Source organism: Phascolarctos cinereus, unplaced genomic scaffold (assembly GCF_003287225.1).
Source record: "Phascolarctos cinereus isolate Bilbo 61053 unplaced genomic scaffold, phaCin_HiC Scaffold_5;HRSCAF=322, whole genome shotgun sequence".
In the NCBI taxonomy this organism is placed as follows: domain Eukaryota; kingdom Metazoa; phylum Chordata; class Mammalia; order Diprotodontia; family Phascolarctidae; genus Phascolarctos; species Phascolarctos cinereus.
In genome coordinates this window covers 377,632,151-377,650,735 of record NW_027555958.1, presented here as the reverse complement: position 1 = coordinate 377,650,735, position 18,585 = coordinate 377,632,151, and the positions used below count along the sequence as shown (strand labels likewise).

The window sequence follows — 18,585 nt, the reverse complement described above, 5'->3', positions numbered from 1 at the left end:
TGCCCCTTCTTTTTCCCTGAAGTACACTAGAATCAGAGTTTGAACTTTTCCAAAGGAGTTCACCAACAATGAAGGGAAAGAAATAAATTTGTACGTGCTATAAATGGGTTGTTTTGTTCATCAGTCAATCAGCAAGTGTTTATTAGGTACCTACTATGAACCAGCCATTGATGATGCAGAGGCAAAAATGAAATAAATTGAAAAGCACGAGCAGCCCATTCTTAAAACATCTTTGATCTAGGCCTAAATGGCCTGAACAATTCCCTGGCCTGGCTCCTCTGCACGATTGGCCGCCCGGATGTCTCAGTAGAAGCTCATATTCTTGGCCCTTCCCTGACTTTTCCTTACCTCCGTTAAAGCTATTGTCATCATCACCATCATCATTTCCCCCGATTCTAACCCTGCCCACCAGTTTCCAGAATCAACAGTACCAATGGTCAGCCATATTAGTAACTCATTAGCCATTAATAGGATAAAGATCATTTCTTCAAATTAGCAGCCTCAGAGACCCCGCTTAAGGGATAGGCTCTGCTTGGTGAAAGACCGTCTATGGTTCTAGGGAAGCCCAGAGTCTGGAACTGTTTTTCTTGTCTAGACTTATGACATCATTAGTTTAAGGTTAGGCAGCTAGGAGGCACAGTAGGCAGAGTCATGGACTTGGAAATAGTGCAAGTCCTGTCTTAGACACTTATAAGCAGTGTATCCTTGGGCAAGTCACTTAACCTATGCCAGCTTCAGTTTCCTCATTGGTAAAAATAGGGATAATAATATTCTCTACTTCATAGAGTTGTGTTGAGATCAAATAAGATCATATATAAATCTTTAAAGTACTATATAAATAAATGCCAGCTATTATCACTATTATTATTATTATCATTATTATTATTGAATCTCTAGTGAGAAAACTTAATAGACAACTGTATTGCAACTTATCTTTGAGATTTGGCTGTAGTTAATTGACTTACTAAAGGTCACATAGCCAGTATATGTCAAGGGCAGTACTTGAACTCAAGTCATCTTGATTCTGAGGTTGCCTCTCTTTGCCACTATTCTTAAAATAATAAAAGCTGCCATTTATATAATGCTTTACATAGCCCATTAATTAATCCTCACAAGAACTCTGTGATATAAGTACTACAAATTAAATCCCTATTTTACAGATTGGAAAACTGAGGCTCAGAAAGATTATGGGAGGTTAAGTGATTTGCCTGTGATCACACAACTAATAATTGTCAGAGGTTGGATTTGAACCCAGGATTCTACTGCCCCAAGTTCGGCACTCTATCCACTAAACCCCATTGCCTCTTTCTGAGTGGGCAAGGTCCGTGCTTCCCCTAGACTAGTGGTTCTAATGAGGGGCTCTTCCCATAAGGTGTGAGAACGCTATTGGCTCAGGGAGACTTTCTCATTAACAGACCTAGGCAGACAGTCTAATAAGGCGCTCGATGAGGCCATGTCCCTGAGGGGCAAAGGAAATTAGGTTATCAAGAAAGTAGTGAAGGCTCATTTCTCTTCTGCATCTTCCCTTCCTCCTCCCCCTTCCCCTCCCCCATCCGCCACTTTCTTCCCTGGGGCCTGTGGGCACAGAACTTCCCACAAGGTAGAAACTATAAATAAATTGCTCCAGAATCTGCTAAAACAGCTGGTTCTCTAAAGAGGCGCAGAGCCATGTGGGCAGCCAATGCAACCACGAGCAATCTCCATAGTAGCACCTTTCCGACAAAGAACTCCAGACTCCTCCTTGGGGATCTCCATTAGACCAGAATCATAATGCTGAAAGTACTTTCAAGGTCATGGGGTTCTTAATTTAAGGTGTGAATATTTTAGGCTGTCCATGAATTTTGATGGAGAAAAAAAAAGACACCTTGATTTTTTACTAACTTTAGATTTCTTTTGTAATCCTATGGATTTTATTTTATGTATTTAAAAACATTATTCTGAGAAGGCATCCATGCCATAAACTGAGGCCCAGAGAAGTTTTGAATGGCTTGTCCAAGGTCAAATAAATTAATGGCAGGGTCATGGCTAGAACTTGAGTTTCCTTACATCTGGTACAATATCATTCTATGTTATTTCACTTTGTCTAAAACATAATAAAGAGGCTTAGGTAAAGAGGCAAGGATGATAGATCCCCTCTCTCTACCATGCCATTTTGTATGAAGAACAACTAAGGCCCAGAGAAAGTAAATGGGTCATATAACAAATGAGTGAAGGATCATGATGAGCAGCGTGGTATTGTGGCTCTCTGTCCAGTGTTGTCCATCTCCTTAGACTGCCCTGCCTCCTACTGGTTTTACTTTATTTCTCTGGGTGTCTGGTGGAGCCCTTGGAAAAGTGAGGCCTCTCACTGTCTGCTCTGGAGACTGATCTAGCTGAGTCTGGGCCCACTGTACAGGACCAAGGCAAACTGCAGGCATGTGGCATGTCCCAAATGCTCACTGTATTTCACTTGCAGTCCTACAGAGAGACCCTGGCCCATCAGCCATAGAGATACCTCCACACAAAGAAAATTGGCAGCTGCAAAACCTCCCTGCAAGGCAACAGAAACATGATCCCCTTAGAAAAGACCCAAAGCCATTCTGGGAAGAGCCCCCCTCCTCCCCCTCCCCTGTCCTTCTTGTTGTCCTCCTGGACCTGGCACAACAGATGTCATCCCATGGTTAGCTGAGTCCATCCATCAGATGCCCCGTGTGCCTGAAACACAATCGAATGTGCTTGGGATCCAATGTCAATCTTAACTTTTGATCTCTGCTGGCCTGTGGGGGCCCTGGAGTGACTTGGCCCCAAGGAACCCAAGAGGCTGCCCCCAGCGGTTCCACTTACTTGATCGACAGGGAGTATTTTTCCTGTGCCTTGATGGTGGAGTTGGTTTTGCCCCTTGGCTGGTTTATGGACCCAGAGTTTCCGTCCCCCATTGATGCATGCAGTCTCCTGCTACTGCTGCTGCCTTGGCCCACTGAGTCAGCCCCCCACCCCCTACTCTTTTTACTCCCTCACCAGTCAAGCAGAACAGCATGACCTTTGCAGAAAGCAAAGAATGGCCTCTCCAGCTAGTGTGGGTTTGCCAAGAAGTGAGTCCGCTGGCATCTTTCTCCCGTTTCCTCCCCCTACTCCCTCCAGAGACTCAGCATTCTTCTCCTAGGTACCCACAGAGAAGGCGGTCCAGGCAGAACACTCACTTTGTGCCCTAACACCCAGCCTGAGCTTTGGAAAGGGGCCCCCACGGGGCAGCAGCCGAAGCCGCTGTTGACATCAGAGCAGACTCCTAACTCAGGAAAAGAAAGGGGTCACTTGAATCAAAGAAATCAGACACAGGTCTCCCTTGCATCTGTTCCCCCACCCACCCAGAGCCCAGCTGGAGGACTTTTCCTCCCCTTTGGAACCCCAAGGGCAAATGCATTCTCCTCTTGACATAGCCATAAAGGAAGTCCAGTGGCAGGAGAGAGGGGCAGGTGGTATGGCCCTAGCATCTCCAATGACACATAAGAAGGAGCCTGGCTGTCTAGAATGTGTGAATTTATTTGCAATCCTCATCCTCTGGTCTGGCAGACCTTTTCCATAGCAGATTAAGTGCAGGCTTTTCTTTGGCATCCATTCAGCCCTGGTAATAAAATCCTTGATTATACTTCAGTGACTCCAGATGTCATTTCCCTGTAGAGCAAGGGGCTTCTTAATAAGCCCCCAGCCAGCTGTTCCTACCACTATCCCTGGATGACTTGGTATTCTCCGCTGCCCCATGCATGATTTTGTAGGTGTTATAACCAGAATAACAATAATAGTGCTTTCAGGCCTCCCATCCATCCCCCTTCCTCAGGTCCCCTGCATATCAAGGGGGAACAGAGAGGCTGCCTGATGTCCTGATTGGCTTCAGAAGAGGCAGCAGCACAGAATGAAAAGATCAGTGGACAATTGTGCTTTAATTAGCTCTGTGACCTTGGAGAAGCCAGCTCAAGTCTCTGGGCCTTGGCTTCTTCAGTTATAAGAAAACGTGATTGAATTAAATGATTTCTAAGGTCCCTTCCAACTCTGGCCTCTTATGAATGTATAAAAAAAAACTTAGTAACTCCTTCTTAAAGAAAATGTAGAAGAAAGGGGGCAACACAGGGTTCCTAGACCTTGAAATTCTCCTCCTTGTGATGCCTTTAGCAAAGGAAAGGCTGTGCTATCTAGAGGCAGGGAGTAAGTGCAAAGTAGTGAAAAGAACAATTAATTTGGAGACCTCAGCTTGAGTGAGTCCTACCTAGGTCATATGACTTTAGGTACTTTATAACAATCCTGTGAGGTAAGTGCTATCATTATCCCCATTTTACAGATGGAGAAACTAAGGTTGGGAATGGTTCCGTTACTGTGTGCCCACGGTCACACAGCTGGTAAGTCTCTGCAGCAAGATTTGAACTCAGATCTAGCACTCTAAAATTCTTTCTGGCTCTAAAATCCTGTGATTCAAATCTAGTTCTCCCATTTTAACACATGAGCCAGCTTGCTGGTACAATTTGTAAGAGTGCCACAGAGACTTACCAACTGTGTGACCATGGGCAAGTAACTTAACCACTGTCAGCCTCAGTTTCCCCATCTGTAAAATAGGGATGATGATAGCCCTTACCTCACAGGGATGTTATAATGTGCTCTGTAAACCTCAAAGTGCTATATAAATGCTAGCTATTTAGAGATCAGATTTGAATCTGACCCCTCTTTCTTAGATTTCAATCTGAAAGTTGAACTAGCTCCCATTCTTAAATAATCACAGAAATGTTAAGAGCCAGGAAGGATACTGTACCTTTGAGAGTAAATCAGATAGAGAAGGGGGAAGTCAGAAGTGGCCTGGGTAATCATCAGGAGGCCTGGGTTCTTGTCTCAGCCTGAATTTTTTAGAAAATATTGCCATTTTTTCCACCTCACCTCTTATACCTAGTTCTGTCTGGCTTTTGACCTTTCCCATAATTCCTCTGGTCTATACTCTAGCATAAAGTCCAATGGCTTTGTGGATTCCCCCTGAAAGGACCTCTTTGGCCCCTTCATTCAATAATGGTGGAGTCTTGCTCTCTCCCAGGAGTCTTTATTTTACCTCTGCTCCACTCCCTCCAGGACCAGCCCTAGGCAAAATCTAAAAATTGGCAAAGTCTCTCTTCTGTAGTCCATCAAGTTCACCGTCTCTGGCCTATTTTAAGGGAAAATTTATGCAGTCATGCCTCTTACCTTTTTAAATTTCTAGCAGTATATAGTATAACCCTGCTCCATCTCTCACTACTCTCCTCTTCCATCTTCCCTCGCCTTACAAGCTCATAAAATCTTATTCTCCCACCCCATGCAGGAATCTCCTCAACCTCAGAGGGGGAAGCATTATGATATAGTGCAAAGAACAATGGACTGGGTTTGAGTGGCATCTCTTCCTCATGGGTGGTCCCTTCCATCTCACACGTTCTTTGCTTCTGTGAAAATCCTTCACACATAGCTTGTAGCCCCTGTGTGAATACTTCCAAAAACAATTCCATTTTCAAGTAATTCTCATTATTAGAAAGTTCTTTCTTTGGTCACTTCTATTTTGGCCTTCTTTTAATTATCCTGGGTATCCTTTTTCTTCCCTCCTTCCATGACTTCCTGATTCTCTTTCTATCTAATTCCTCCATCCCTTATATTCTGAGTTCCTGATAATTTTCCTTCAGATCAAGCTAGAACCCAGCTAGACAGCAGAAATATCATGACAGTTGTCCCATACAATCCAACAGCCTTCTAGCTTCCACCATAAGCCCTCTTTAAAAAAAATTAAAATACTAACATACTATCACAACTTTAAGAAAAAATGTGTCAAAAGTAAATAAGAATGTTATACTACATTCACTGTAGGGATAGCAGAAGGGATAAATATGAGTATATCACTTACCCCTAATTGCTGACTACTTCCAGCATTCCAGACAATCAAGTGAAATAAAATTTCCAAATCAGTGTGCTGACAAAAAAAACTACTCCCAAAAGGATTCAGGAACTGGGACCCCTCCTTTATTTTGCACAGGAGGGGGGAGGGGAGCCCTGCAAAAAGAAGTCAGGGGTCAGTTTTGTTTCATTTCTTGGTCCTTCCAACCAGAAATAAAGTATCTACAAATGTATTCATTATAGCAAAATTTCATTACACTATCACAATTAACTTGGTCTTTAAAGGTTGTTTATGAAGGCTGGTAGAGGAGGAAAGAAAGTGCTGGGTATGGGAGAGAGGAAAAAGAAGATGTGGAAGAGCAGGTGGACCACCTCTTCTCATGGTGTCTCACCTTCAACCTGGGACCACCATCCTTCCTGTGATACTGCTTAGTTTCTACCCTCTCTTACACCATGGTGTCACCCGTTCTCTGGTCAGTTGATAAAATCTTTAGAATTTGGGTGTCTATTTAGGTTCCAGCTGTCTAAGGGATTTTGTTCTCTTTAGCATCCAAGCTTCATTGAAAATGTCTGCTCTTCCTCCTTTGTCAGACTTTGGACTTCCAACACTGCAGAACTTTCTATAGCTCTCCCTATCCCCAATTATGTGATGTGGGCAGTTGCCTGAATTGTACATGGTGTATCAAGCCTCTCTTCCCTATGTATCATCCCTGGTTCCCCCACTGAGCCTTGTGATGGGAAAAGGGAAGAGCCCAGCCCCTCCCTGCCCTTCTGTCCCCACCCTGTCCCTGCATGCTGGGGTTGAGTAGAAATATAAGACATGATGATAACCATTGTTCTTCTTTTCTCCCCTCCCCCCTCCAATGCTAACCCATCGGAACTAACAGCAAACATTCAAAATGAGCGTAAGTCCCACCCTTGGTCTTCTGGGCCTGGTCAGTGCTTGGTGCCTGCTGGGGGTGGGGGGAAGGAGGGCCCACCTTCTTGGGCAAGTAGCCTCTGGAACCCTCCAAGCATCCTGCCCCCTAAAAATACTCCTATGCTAGAAGCTCCCGTGAGTTGTGTCTACTTTCAGGGTTGGGTGGGGATACCTCCCCTAGGTTAGGTCACTTGGGCAAGATCCCTGCAGGGGTTGTGATGATGGGGAAATATAGACATCACGTTGGGGAAAGCAAAGACACTGCAGACAGTCACAAGTAGACCAGTTTCTTCTTGTAAGAGGAAGGAAAAGGAAGAATAGGATGCAGCCACCCTGTTGTAAGGAAGGAAAGAAAACAAGAAAAGCAGAAAAAATTGGGATTTGAGCGAAGGCCTAAGTTGGTGTGTCTGGGTGGTGTGGTACAGGGATCACAAAGTAGTGTGTGGGAGCTCCAGCTTCCAGGGGCCCAGAGGAAGGGTAACTAACTTCACAGAAACAGTGGGTATCCCCTCAGGAAGTTCTCTGGGACAAGCAGCTACCACTGGGTGGTACAGTGTGGTACAGTGTCTTAGTTTTCGAGTCAAAGGACCTGGGTTCAAATCCTGGCCCCAGTCACTTACTACCAGCATGACTTTGGGCAAATCACCATCCCTCATCAGTAAATTGAGGGTATTGGACTCGATGACCTCCAAGGTCACTTCCAACTCCAAATTCATCATGGAATTCCATGATGCAGAATTGGCTTCTACTGCCAGCTTCTACCTGCCCTCTGAATGGAGGGGTCAGTGCCATTGTTGCCTGTTCAGTTTGCAAAGATTGGGAGGCCTTGTTCCTTCCTGGAGGGGTGTCTGCCAGGTCCTTGTGTTCCCCTTCCTCGAGTTGCCACCTGCGAAGCTAGGACTCAGTAGTGCATCATCAGATACCCCAGACACACACACACACACACACACACACACACACACACACACACATATATGCATGCAACAATTCCTCTCCTAGCTCCTAAAGCTCCCACATCCCCCCTATTTCAGCTGCCACCCCTCACAGGTAGTTAGAGATCCTACCTCCAGATCCCATTCTTTCTTCTATGTGTACTGTTGCAGTATCTCAGCCCCCAACTATCACCAAGCAGTCAGTGAAAAATTACATCGTGGACCCTCGAGACAACATCCTCATTGAGTGTGAAGCTAAGGGGAACCCTACCCCCAGGTAAGTGCATTGGCAGGTAGAATCTGAGGGATGGGATGTGGGGAGGAATAGACAGAAGGGACCATGAGAGAGGGACGCTGAATGACCTCTGTCGTTTGGGATGGCCGTCCTACCTAGGTGAGAGATAGAAAATGCTAGCACTGGAAGGGGGCTTAGAGATCGTGTATTTAATCCAAATCTTTCATTTTATCAGAGGGAATGGAGACCTCAAGAGGTTAAATCATGTTCCTGTGGTCACACGGGTAGCAGGGTTCATCTTAGAACACGGGGTTCCCAACTTGCAGAACACACTTCTTTCAGTTCTGTCAGGCTGCTGTGTATTTGGCATCTAAAGGGCTTGGATTTGAGTTCTGGCCCTGCCCCTCACTAGCTGGATGACATTGAATGAGGCCCGCTGTGTCTCTGAGTTTCCTCATCTGAAAAATGGTTTGCACTGCCTACCTCAAAGGAGAGTTGTGAAGATCATGTGAACCTGGAAAGTTTGTAAATAGCTTTATAAACCTTGAAAACCTGTACAAATATTGACTATATTATGATTATTATTATTAGAGATGCTCTATTACACTCCATCAGTAGTTTTCATTTAATTGGCAAATGGTACTTCTTCACATATTAATGAAGCCCCTTATGATATAATTCATTTCTTTCTGCTCTGGTCTCATCAAAGCAATTGCAAGTAATTGTAACACAAGTCTAGAATTCGGAAGATAAGTCAGGACTGAATATATATATATTTGTAAGGGAGAGCGAGTAAGAGAAGAAGAGGGCCAAGGACATACCTTCGGGAATATCCATGCGAAGGAGTCAAGAGAAGAATAAGGAGACAATGAAATAGAAAGTGAAGTCAATACGCATGTCAATATAGAGGGAAATCTCCACTGGTGAATTCTACTCTGTCTTGTCCAAAATATTTTTGGCCACTAAAATCAACCAATAAATAAACATTTATCAAGTGCCTACTATGTACCAGGCACTGTACTAGGTGCTAGGGATACAAAAAGAGGTAAAAGACAGTTTCTGCCCTTAAGGAACTTACAATCATAGCAGTGGCGATGAGAATAAGCCCAGAGTTCTAGTTTTGCCCCTGTCTAGCTGTGTGACCTCAGGCAGATTACCTATTTTCTCTAGGCCTCTTCTCTGAGTTGAATGAGGTGGTCTCCAAGGCCCCTTCCAATTCTGACAGTCTGTGATTCTTTGGAGGTTCATTCAAGATCAGAAGGCCATTCTACAGGTCAAATAAAGGGCGTGCTGAATGTTTGGAAGATTCAGGCACTGTTTCTCAAATAACCTGGAGCAAAGAGAAGTTAATTCTCCTGGGGAAGGGAAAAGGCTCCAACAGGAATACTAGCAAAGGTGACCTTTCTTCTGGCATTAGTTGTACCTTTTGATGGCCCTAATTCAAGGCCAGTGGCCCTATGTCTCTTTGCCTCTCTAAAGCAGGGATTCTGAACCTTGTTGGTGACATAAGACCCCTTTGGCAGTCTGGCAAAGTATATGGACCCCTTCTCAGAACAGTGGTTTACCCATTCATAATTCGTATGGATGGTGGATGATATGAATATGGAATATGAATAATTAATCATTTATAATTAATTGTTGCCCACATTAATAATTAATTTTCATTAAAGGTTAGTGAAAATAAAGATGTAAATGTTTTCCCCCATCCAAGTTCATGGTTAACATGATGATTCCCTGTTCTAGAGAGTGAGTAGATTAGTAGCTTTGGGGTTCAAAGGACTGACACTAGAATAGGAGCACCAAGAATGATAAGAGATGCCCAATGTTCTCAGTCTGGAGCCTTCATTCCCTCCCTGTTCTTCTGCTACTATCTCTCTCCCCTCCTCATCCCCACAGTTTCCAGTGGACACGAAATAGCCGATTCTTCAACGTAGCCAAGGATCCCCGGGTGTCAATGTTTCGCCGGTCAGGGACACTGGTGATTGACTTCCGCAGTGGTGGGCGACCTGAAGAGTATGAGGGAGAATACCAGTGCTTTGCCCGCAACAAATTTGGGACGGCCCTCTCTAACAGGATCTTCCTGCAGGTGTCAAGTGAGTTGCTTGGGGGTAACATCTGGCAAAGATAAGGTTGGGGTTATGTGGGCTTCTGGGTAGCTGTGGTTCCTTGGGAAAACCACGGAGTTATGGTTTTGGGAGTGTCATTTCAGCCAAGAAAAAAGGACTCCACCCTTATCTAGCTTTCCTAACTAGTTATACAGGTGGATTTCTTGGCATCACTGAGATCATCCCACCCACTCCCTGGCCTCCAGGCAGGAGACCCTCACCTTCTATCTGTGTACCTGTGTGTGTGTGTGTGTGTGTGTGTGTGTGTGTGGTGTGTGTGTGTAAGATTGTTGGGGCTGGGGTGCTAAGAGGAGGTAAAAGAAGTTTCAGAAGTCAAAATAAAAACATTTTGATACCCCTATCTGACACTGTGTTTAAAGTGGAGAATGGATAAGAGGTGGGGAACTCTAGAAGAACATGACTCAACTCAGAGTTAAGACAAGTTTCATTTTTGCCCTATCTCATTTGCTGCATCCTGCCCTCATTGCCCCCCTCCACTCTACCCTTCTCTTGCCTCCCCTATTCCCCTGCCTCATTGCTCCCCTCTCTCTTCCAGTTCTTACCCCCTCACCTCTTCTTTTAACCTCTTTTCTCTCCCCTGCTCCCATCCTGTTCTCATCGACCACCTTCTATTCCTCCACAGAGTCACCCCTGTGGCCCAAGGAAAACCTGGATCCTGTAGTGGTTCAAGAGGGAGCACCCCTGACCCTCCAGTGCAACCCCCCTCCTGGGCTGCCATCTCCTGTCATCTTCTGGATGAGTAGCTGTAAGTCTCATTGGGAGGGGAAGAGGAAGATGAGAAGGTGACTTGGGTGAGTCTGAAGGACCCAAGCCACCCCCATGATCCTCCAGGTGGGAAGACCCTATCATAGGAAACAGGGGCCAATAAATAAGACAGCAGGAGGCAGGTTAATACCAAGTCAGCACATTCAATGCTAGGCTTGGCCATGTTTTCACATACTGTGGTAGAGGTGGAGGTATGCATTCTTTCTATGGAGGAATTGGGAGGTGGGGCGTGTTGAGAGCAGGGGATGTGACATTATCATTCTGGGAGCTGTTTATGCCTTGGCTATTGCCTTGCAACAGCACTGAATGACTTATTTAGCCCCTTAGTTCCTCCTCCTCACTAAAGGGAGTATGATAAGACACAGAGATATTATGTCTTGAAGAGTGAATGGGGAAATATCCTTATTTGAAGACCTGCTTATACAAAAATGATAAAAAGGCACAAATGCCAAGTTGTTTTTACAGAAGTGAGGATGAACTGAGCCATCTTCCCTCTCTCTTCTGGTTCCCCTGTGACCATGACCATGACATTAGCTGGGCTTAGAGGCAAAGTCTGTGGCTGTGAACCAGCATTATTGTCTATGTAGAATTAGCAGGCCTAGATAAGGATCTCACTTCACTACCATGGTGTCATTAGCAGCATAGGTGGTGCAAGGGATAGACTGCTGGGCTTGAAGACAAGAAGACTTGAGTTCTAATCCCACCTCAGACACTAGTTGTGTGATCCTGGGCAAGTCACAACTTCTCTTGGCCTCATCTTACTCATCTATAAAATGATAATAATAATAGCCCTTACTTCATGGGGTAATTGTGAAGATCAAATGAGATAACCCATGTGAAGTGCTTTGCAAACCTTGAAGCACCAACTAAATGCTAGCTATTGTTTTTATAATTACTAATTGAGAATGAAATACTTGGAAAGAAGTACTGGAAAATTAGGAAGAGAATGTCCATTTTTATGTAGCCTTACAAATATATTCTTACCAAGAGCATAGTTTTCTGAATCTTACTTTCTCCTGGAAGATATATCACTTGTAATGGGCGGGGGGGGGGGAAGGAAGAGGAGGGGGAGTAATACACATATTCATTTATTCCTTTGACAAACATAGACGTGAAGTTAGCATTCTTCAGCTACTCATCTTAAATCAGTTGTTACTCACCCAGTTGGATAGCTCTTGACTAGTCTTGGGATTTAAGTATGTAGAGTTCTGGGTGTAGAGTCAAGAAGACTCATATTTGTGAGTTCAAATCCAGCCTCAGACACTTACTAGTTGTGTGACCCTGGGCAAAGCACTTAACCATGTTGGCCTCAGTTTTCTCATCTGTAAAATGAGCTGGAGAAAGAAATGGCAAAGCACTCCATCCTATTTGCCAAGAAAATCCCAAATGGGGTCACAGAGAGTCAGAAACAACTGAAATGAGTCAACAGCAAAAGTCAACAAAATATTGCTTGAATTTACAGTCTGAGTGCCTGGGTTTCAGTCCTGGTTTTAACCTGTGTAACCTGTGTCACTGAAAAAGTTTTTCCTTGCTCTAGAATATGAGGGATTTGGACTAGATGACCTCTAAGTCCTTTCCAATTCTGAAATCCTATAATCAATTCAGTTCAACAAGATCTTGATATTGGCCCAGAGCACCATGATCCTCTGAGCCCCTGGCTCCATTGCTTCCTATATGGGATGGAGAGAACCTGGGTTAACAACCTTCTAACCATGTGCTTCCTTATTCTAGCTATGGAGCCTATTAACCAGGACAAGCGTGTCTCCCAAGGCCAGAATGGAGATCTGTACTTCTCTAACGTGATGCTGCAGGATGCCAAGACCGACTACAGCTGTAATGCCCGCTTCCACTTTACTCACACCATCCAGCAGAAAAACCCATTCACGCTCAAGGTTCTCACCAGTAAGTGTGGCCCAAGGCCTGGAGCAGAGACTTGAGGAGGTAGGGGTTGAGTAGGTGGGAGAGGAAGGGATGGGGCTCCAATCAGGCCGGAGCTTCCTAGTCCCCATGGTTCTTTCTAGTGGGTCTTTCTAGGGGCTTTCAATAGTCATTGTCCCTGGAGCTGTTTTATCTGCCCTGAGAGCAGCATATCCTAAGACCCAAAGCTGACGTTGACCTTTTCCTAAGTTGTCTCCTGGCATCACCACCACATGCTTGATGTCTAGCCAGAAATTGGACTAGCCAATTTTTAATGATTTTTCCTCAAAAGTCCTTTTGTATTTGGCTTTGGAATGCATCATCATTCTCCCTATCACTACCACCGCCACTGCAGATTTTTCTTTCTGATTCTATTTGGCTAATATAAAACACTGCATTCCATGAGCCCACACTGCCTGAGGGCAGGCAGCCTAGAGACATGCTGAGTGGCAAGGAAAAGTTGGGTTGGTATTAACCTTTGCCACCATGGATCTCCAAAGGCTGCTTCTTCCTCTTGCCCATCCAAGATTGGATTTCCTGAGCTTCTTTCCCTGGGAGAGTCCCCAGAACACTTAAGCTACACGATTCACTGCTTCAGATTGGGAATACTCTATTCTGTGTCTAAACAGTGAATAGAAGGGAGCCTGGGGGAGGCAGAGAAGGAGGCAGGGTGAGCACAATCAGGGCTGACTTATGCAGGTTTATAGAAGAGCGATGCTGATTCTCCATGCTTCCTGAAGTCACCATGGTTGCTTGTGGGGCTGCCAAGATGTCGAGGGGGGTAGGGAGGGGAAAGAGGGGTGAGAGACTGTCTACTAAGCCACTCCCCCAACTAGGCTTGGAGAACCCATAATCTGGGGCTCTTATTTCTTTTTCTTTATTTCTTTGTTGTCTGGAAACAACAACAACAAGAACAAGTATACTAGAGGACCTCTGCCTTTCGTGAACCCAGAACTGATGGCTTCCTTGCTCTTGGCTCATCTGTCTCTTCCTGCCCCACCTGCTCTGCTCCTAGCCTTCTGCTTTCAGGCCCTGCTTCCCTGTCTCCTCTTTATGTTGCCCTTAATCTTCTTTTCCCCTCCTCTTTCCTCTTTGTCCTCCCCCTTCACTGTCTACTACTGTGTCCTACTTCCTGTGGTCTTCTGCTTCCTTCCCTCTCTTTCTCTCTGTCTTCTCTTTTTGTCCTTGCCCACAACACTGTGTGATGCTGTTTTAGTCGATCCTTAATCAATCACTGCATTCTGAGAGGCATGTCGCTCTGTACTGTGGGCCACTGGGGAGGGCTAGTTTGGTAGTAGTAGCGTTGGAAGGCCTCAAGTCCAGTTTTAATGGGGACTTGTTAAAACAGCCAGAGCGGGCTGGGAAACTCCTCTTGACCTGGAGAGTCCTTGTAGTTGCCATGATCTAAGAATAGCTGCAGGGATTCTTTAGGTTCATTTCCCAGCTTCATTCCCCATTCCCCACATGCTCATTCCTCTCATTTCCTCCTCCTTTTGCCAAATCCAGGAAGAAACCTCTCCCCAGAGAAGAAATCTAGGTTGTCTAAAATTCCTCTGCAACCCATGCCAGGACAGGCCCCTGCCATTTGGCAGATTGAAGGAGGACAATGCAATATGCCTAGGACATGTGAATGACCCCAATGAGGCAGGGGTCAGCCTGGCAGTAGGCAGATATAGGATGAGTCACAATGGTCTACTACACTCCTCAACCTGCTGGGAGGGTGGAGGATAGCAGCCTTGGTTTGAGCACGTGAAAAGAAAGTTCATGATGAACTATGTTTATTCAATAAAAATATAAAATTATTTTTCTTTTGACCTTTAAAACTGCCTTTACCTTCCCCCCTAAATGTTCCAGAGATAGTGGGAGGGGGGCCTCCTGCCATGGGGGGATGACCACAGTGGTGCTCGGAAATCCCCCTGCCTATCAAGTTCAGAATGCAAGAGAAGGATTGGAGAACAGCATAGACTACAACCAGAAGTGGATGGTTTAGCTATTCCTCAGTGGAGCTTAGACACTAAAAAAGAAGCTCTGTTTAGAAGCAGAACATAGAAGGGAGATGTCCCCATCCCACGTGAGAGGGCATTGGTATTTCCTTCCTGCCACTTTGGCTGTGAGAGACTTCCAGCTTCCTGGAGAACTTGGAGGGACAAGTTTGGCTGGGAAGTAGCTTTGCCCATCCTAGGCAGCCCAGCACTGGGTGCCATTATCCAGAGCCGTGCCATTGTGCCTTCTTCAGACCTGAAGGCTAAGAAACTTTGAAGGCACAGAATTTTTCTCAGACCTTTGAAACAAAGGCTGAGAGATGGGGGCTGGCCAGATAGAAAGGAAGAGCTCAAAGGGACCATTTCAACCCATTGGCTCAGAGATTTTATATTTCTAGAGAGAATGTCTCATCTCAGCCAATATTTGGTTACCTACAGCTTGAGAAAGGAGAAAGGGCACGGCTAGTCCAAACACAATTTTTATTTGACTTTGGAATACAGGAGGGCTAGAGGGAACCAATTTCTCAAAGAGATACACACACGTTTGTTCTTGGCCCACTCCCCATGCAGCCTTAGATTCTTCCAAGGACATGCTGCTATCTAGCAAGGACACTCGCAGACACTTGTGGTTTCAGGGATTGTTTGTTATGTGCTGAGCAATGGGTGCTGACTTGTGTTCTCTTTAAGAATTTTTGATGGAGCCATAGAAAGAGAAAAGTGCCCGTTGGCCAGGAGTGGGGCTCCTGAAGATCCTTCCTTCCCAGAGCTCAGCCATGCAGCCACCACTGCTCAGCTCCCACCACACTACAGTCTGTCCTGCCTCTTAGTCTTATACCCCTGCCTAGCCTGTATTCCCCACTTCTGGTTCAAATTAGACTGTTCCTACTAGACTAGGAGCTGCAGGAAGGCAGGAACTGTGTCTTACAGAAGCTTTGTTATCTATCTCCCACTGGGTCTAGCACAGTGCTTTGCATATGGTAAGTTTTAATAAATAGCTGTTGAATGAGTATTTGAAGGGACCTGAAGCTCAGAAAAAATTGATCTCAGTTTCCCCTATTAAGCTTCAGTAACCTCTTCTAGGGCAGACTAATTATTACAGGTCAAATCCTTTATTACAAATTTCACTCAACTGAATAACTTCATATAGTGAAAAGCTTTCAAAGCCTGGCCCTTATGTTTCTGAAAAGCATTTCGATACAACAAAATCTCAGGATAATGAAAGAGTTGAGACACTCCTATTGAAATTAATTGTAATAGGATTTTGATCTCAATTCAAATATGCAAATTTTATGGCACACCTATCTACCCTTTCTGGCAGCAGACTGTGTTCCTGGATTCTTAGGGATGATGGAGGGCTAACATCAGCGTCACCACCCCTACCCCTTCCCCAGCTGCACTGGCTACTGTCAGAACTTGAAGCCAGTGTCTAAGAAAGAGTTAATGGTAAAAAGGACATTTAGGGTCATTTGTATGACTTCCCTACCCCATTCCAAAGGACTACTATGGCCCTGTCTTTGAGGAGAGATGGGGAGCCTGTCTGGGCCCTGGGGCCAGAAAGGCATCCTAGTTCCAAACAAAAGCAAATTGGAAACCAAGCCTTTGCTCTTGTTTTATCCTAAATCAATCCCTTTTTGCTCTAGACTGTCTTGGCTCTTGGATCCAGGACTTCATTTGCAAACATTTCTCAGACCAGAACTTGGCTCCCACTTCCCTACTCCCAACCTTCCCTGAGTTTCTCCCTACTTTTAAAACTCAACTCACCCCATCCCCAGCAGCTGGTAAAACTGTCCGTGAAATATTAGACATCCTCTTAACAGGTACATCTTTCTGCTGAGTCTTTTCTCTTAGGCAGCAGCTATGTCCAAAGGAGAACTGGGATGCTGTTCCTGAGTCCTCCATCAGCAGATGATTGTGCTGATTTCTGAGGGGATCACAGTCCCACTGCTGATGCAGGCTGCTCTTGATCTCTTCCTATTTAAAAGAAGATTTCTCCACTACTACCGTCACTACCTTCCCACCACCCGTGGCATTAATCTTCATCTGATGGGATTTCGGCCTCTCTTCCCATCAACACTTCCCTCATTTAGGCTGTCCTTGCCACCCACATGAGCCAGCAGACCCAGTTTCCCAGGAATGGAGGATTTTATGGGGAATGAACTGCTCTTAGGGGTAGCTAGGTTGGCACAGTAGAGTCAGGAAGATGTTCCTTCATATCCTGCCTCAGATACTTACTAGCTGTGTGACCCTGAGCAAGTCACAATCTCTTTCAGTCTCAGTGTTCTCATCTCTAAAATGGGATTAGCACCTACCTCACAGGGTTGTCCTGAGGATCAAAAGAGATAACACTTGTAAGGAGTTTTGCAAAGCTTAAAGTGCTATATAAATGCCAGCCAATATCATATCTTGAAAGGAAGATCACCTAAGTTTACTGACTTGAAAATAATATGACTAATAATAATAATCATAAGAACATATTCATAGAGCACTTTACAATTATGAAATACACAAGGCAGCTAGATGGCACAGTGGATAGAGCACTGCATTTGGGAGTCAAGAAGACCTGAATTCAAATCCTGCCTTAGATATTTATGAGCTGTGTGACCCTGGGCAAGTCTCTTAACCTCAGTTGCTTCATTTGTAAAATGAGGGAGTTTAACTCAATGATTTAATCTAAGGTCCCTTTTGTAAAATGAGGGAATTTAACTTGATGACTTAATCTGAGTTTTCTTTTGTAAAATGAGGGAGTTTAACTTGATGACTTAATCTAAGGTCCCCTCTACCTACAATCTTATGATCCACTTTCAATACATCTCATGTGCTCCCCAACAATGAAGTAGGTAGTACAAGCATTCTTATCCCCCTTTTATAGATGAGAAAACTGAGGCACAGTTCAAGGACTTCTCTCAGGACTTCTCTTAATAAGTAGCAGAGCTGGCACTCGAACCCAAGGCTTTAGAATTCAAATCCATGCCATTAACAGGCTTACTTCCTCTGAGGCCAAACTTCCTCATCTGTGAAATGGGTATAACATCTTCCCTGCCTATCTCACTGGCCTGTTTTGTATATCACATGTCAACTTTGTATAAACCATTTCAGAAACATGAAGTTCTATGCAGATGTCTGTTACGATGATGGTGGTGACAATTATCCTCAATGTTCAAAGATACTCATTTCTTTCCATTTTTATAATTGTTTCTTCTCTCCATCTCTTTCAAGATTTCACCTCCCTTCCTTCACCCCCTTTTTTGAGCTGTGTTTCGTTTCTTCTTTTCTGAGATTCTTTTCATGCATTTCTTTTGCAAGAGACCAACTGCTTTGGTTTTCAGTGATGGTTATCTTTGTGGCTCCTAACTTCTCTTCTGCCTTCTCTTGTTTATTCTGCCCTCTGCTTCTCTATTGCCTCCTGTTTGCTCACATTCTTCTGTTTATTGCAGAACCTCCCCATAACGATTCGTCCTTATGAAATCACACTGACATGTACAGTGGTGAGTCCGTGAGACTGTAACTATGGGAGTGACTACAGCTGTGCTAACCCGGGTTTACCTAATAACCTCACTGATGACTCTGTAACCTCTGCAGGCTAACCAGTCCAAGAGCCTAAGAGGCTACTGGACAAAGGTGCCCAGCGGCCTACTCCAAATTGCTTTGCTTGGGGAAATGCATTTGTATATTCTGTTTGGTGCTGTTGGGAATATGAGGGGCATTGGATGGTAAGATGCCAAGTGACCCCTAAATCAGAGCAATCCTCCAATGGTTCTGCTTTAGGAGTACTTCAAACCAGGGCAGCGTCTGCGAGAGCTTCTAGGAGAGTTCAGCAAAGTCTTAGGGATTTGCGGCA

At 44.8% G+C, this 18,585-nt stretch overlaps 1 protein-coding gene across 6 annotated transcripts in view; it reads left to right on the top strand.

Annotated features, from left to right (window-relative positions):
- Positions 1-18,585, top strand: part of NFASC (neurofascin) — a 243,640-nt gene that overhangs the window by 143,271 nt on the left and 81,784 nt on the right. For 4 of the 6 annotated variants that reach the window (XM_078156382.1, XM_021002994.2, XM_021003002.2 and 1 more), the window contains exons 5-9: positions 6,759-6,776; positions 7,894-7,999; positions 9,854-10,050; positions 10,706-10,828; positions 12,580-12,750. In XM_078156382.1, the coding sequence (XP_078012508.1) occupies positions 6,759-6,776; positions 7,894-7,999; positions 9,854-10,050; positions 10,706-10,828; positions 12,580-12,750 (615 nt within the window). The remainder of the gene's footprint in view (positions 1-6,758; positions 6,777-7,893; positions 8,000-9,853; positions 10,051-10,705; positions 10,829-12,579; positions 12,751-18,585) is intronic. The other 2 variants (XM_078156385.1, XM_078156381.1) reach the window with 1 other exon arrangement.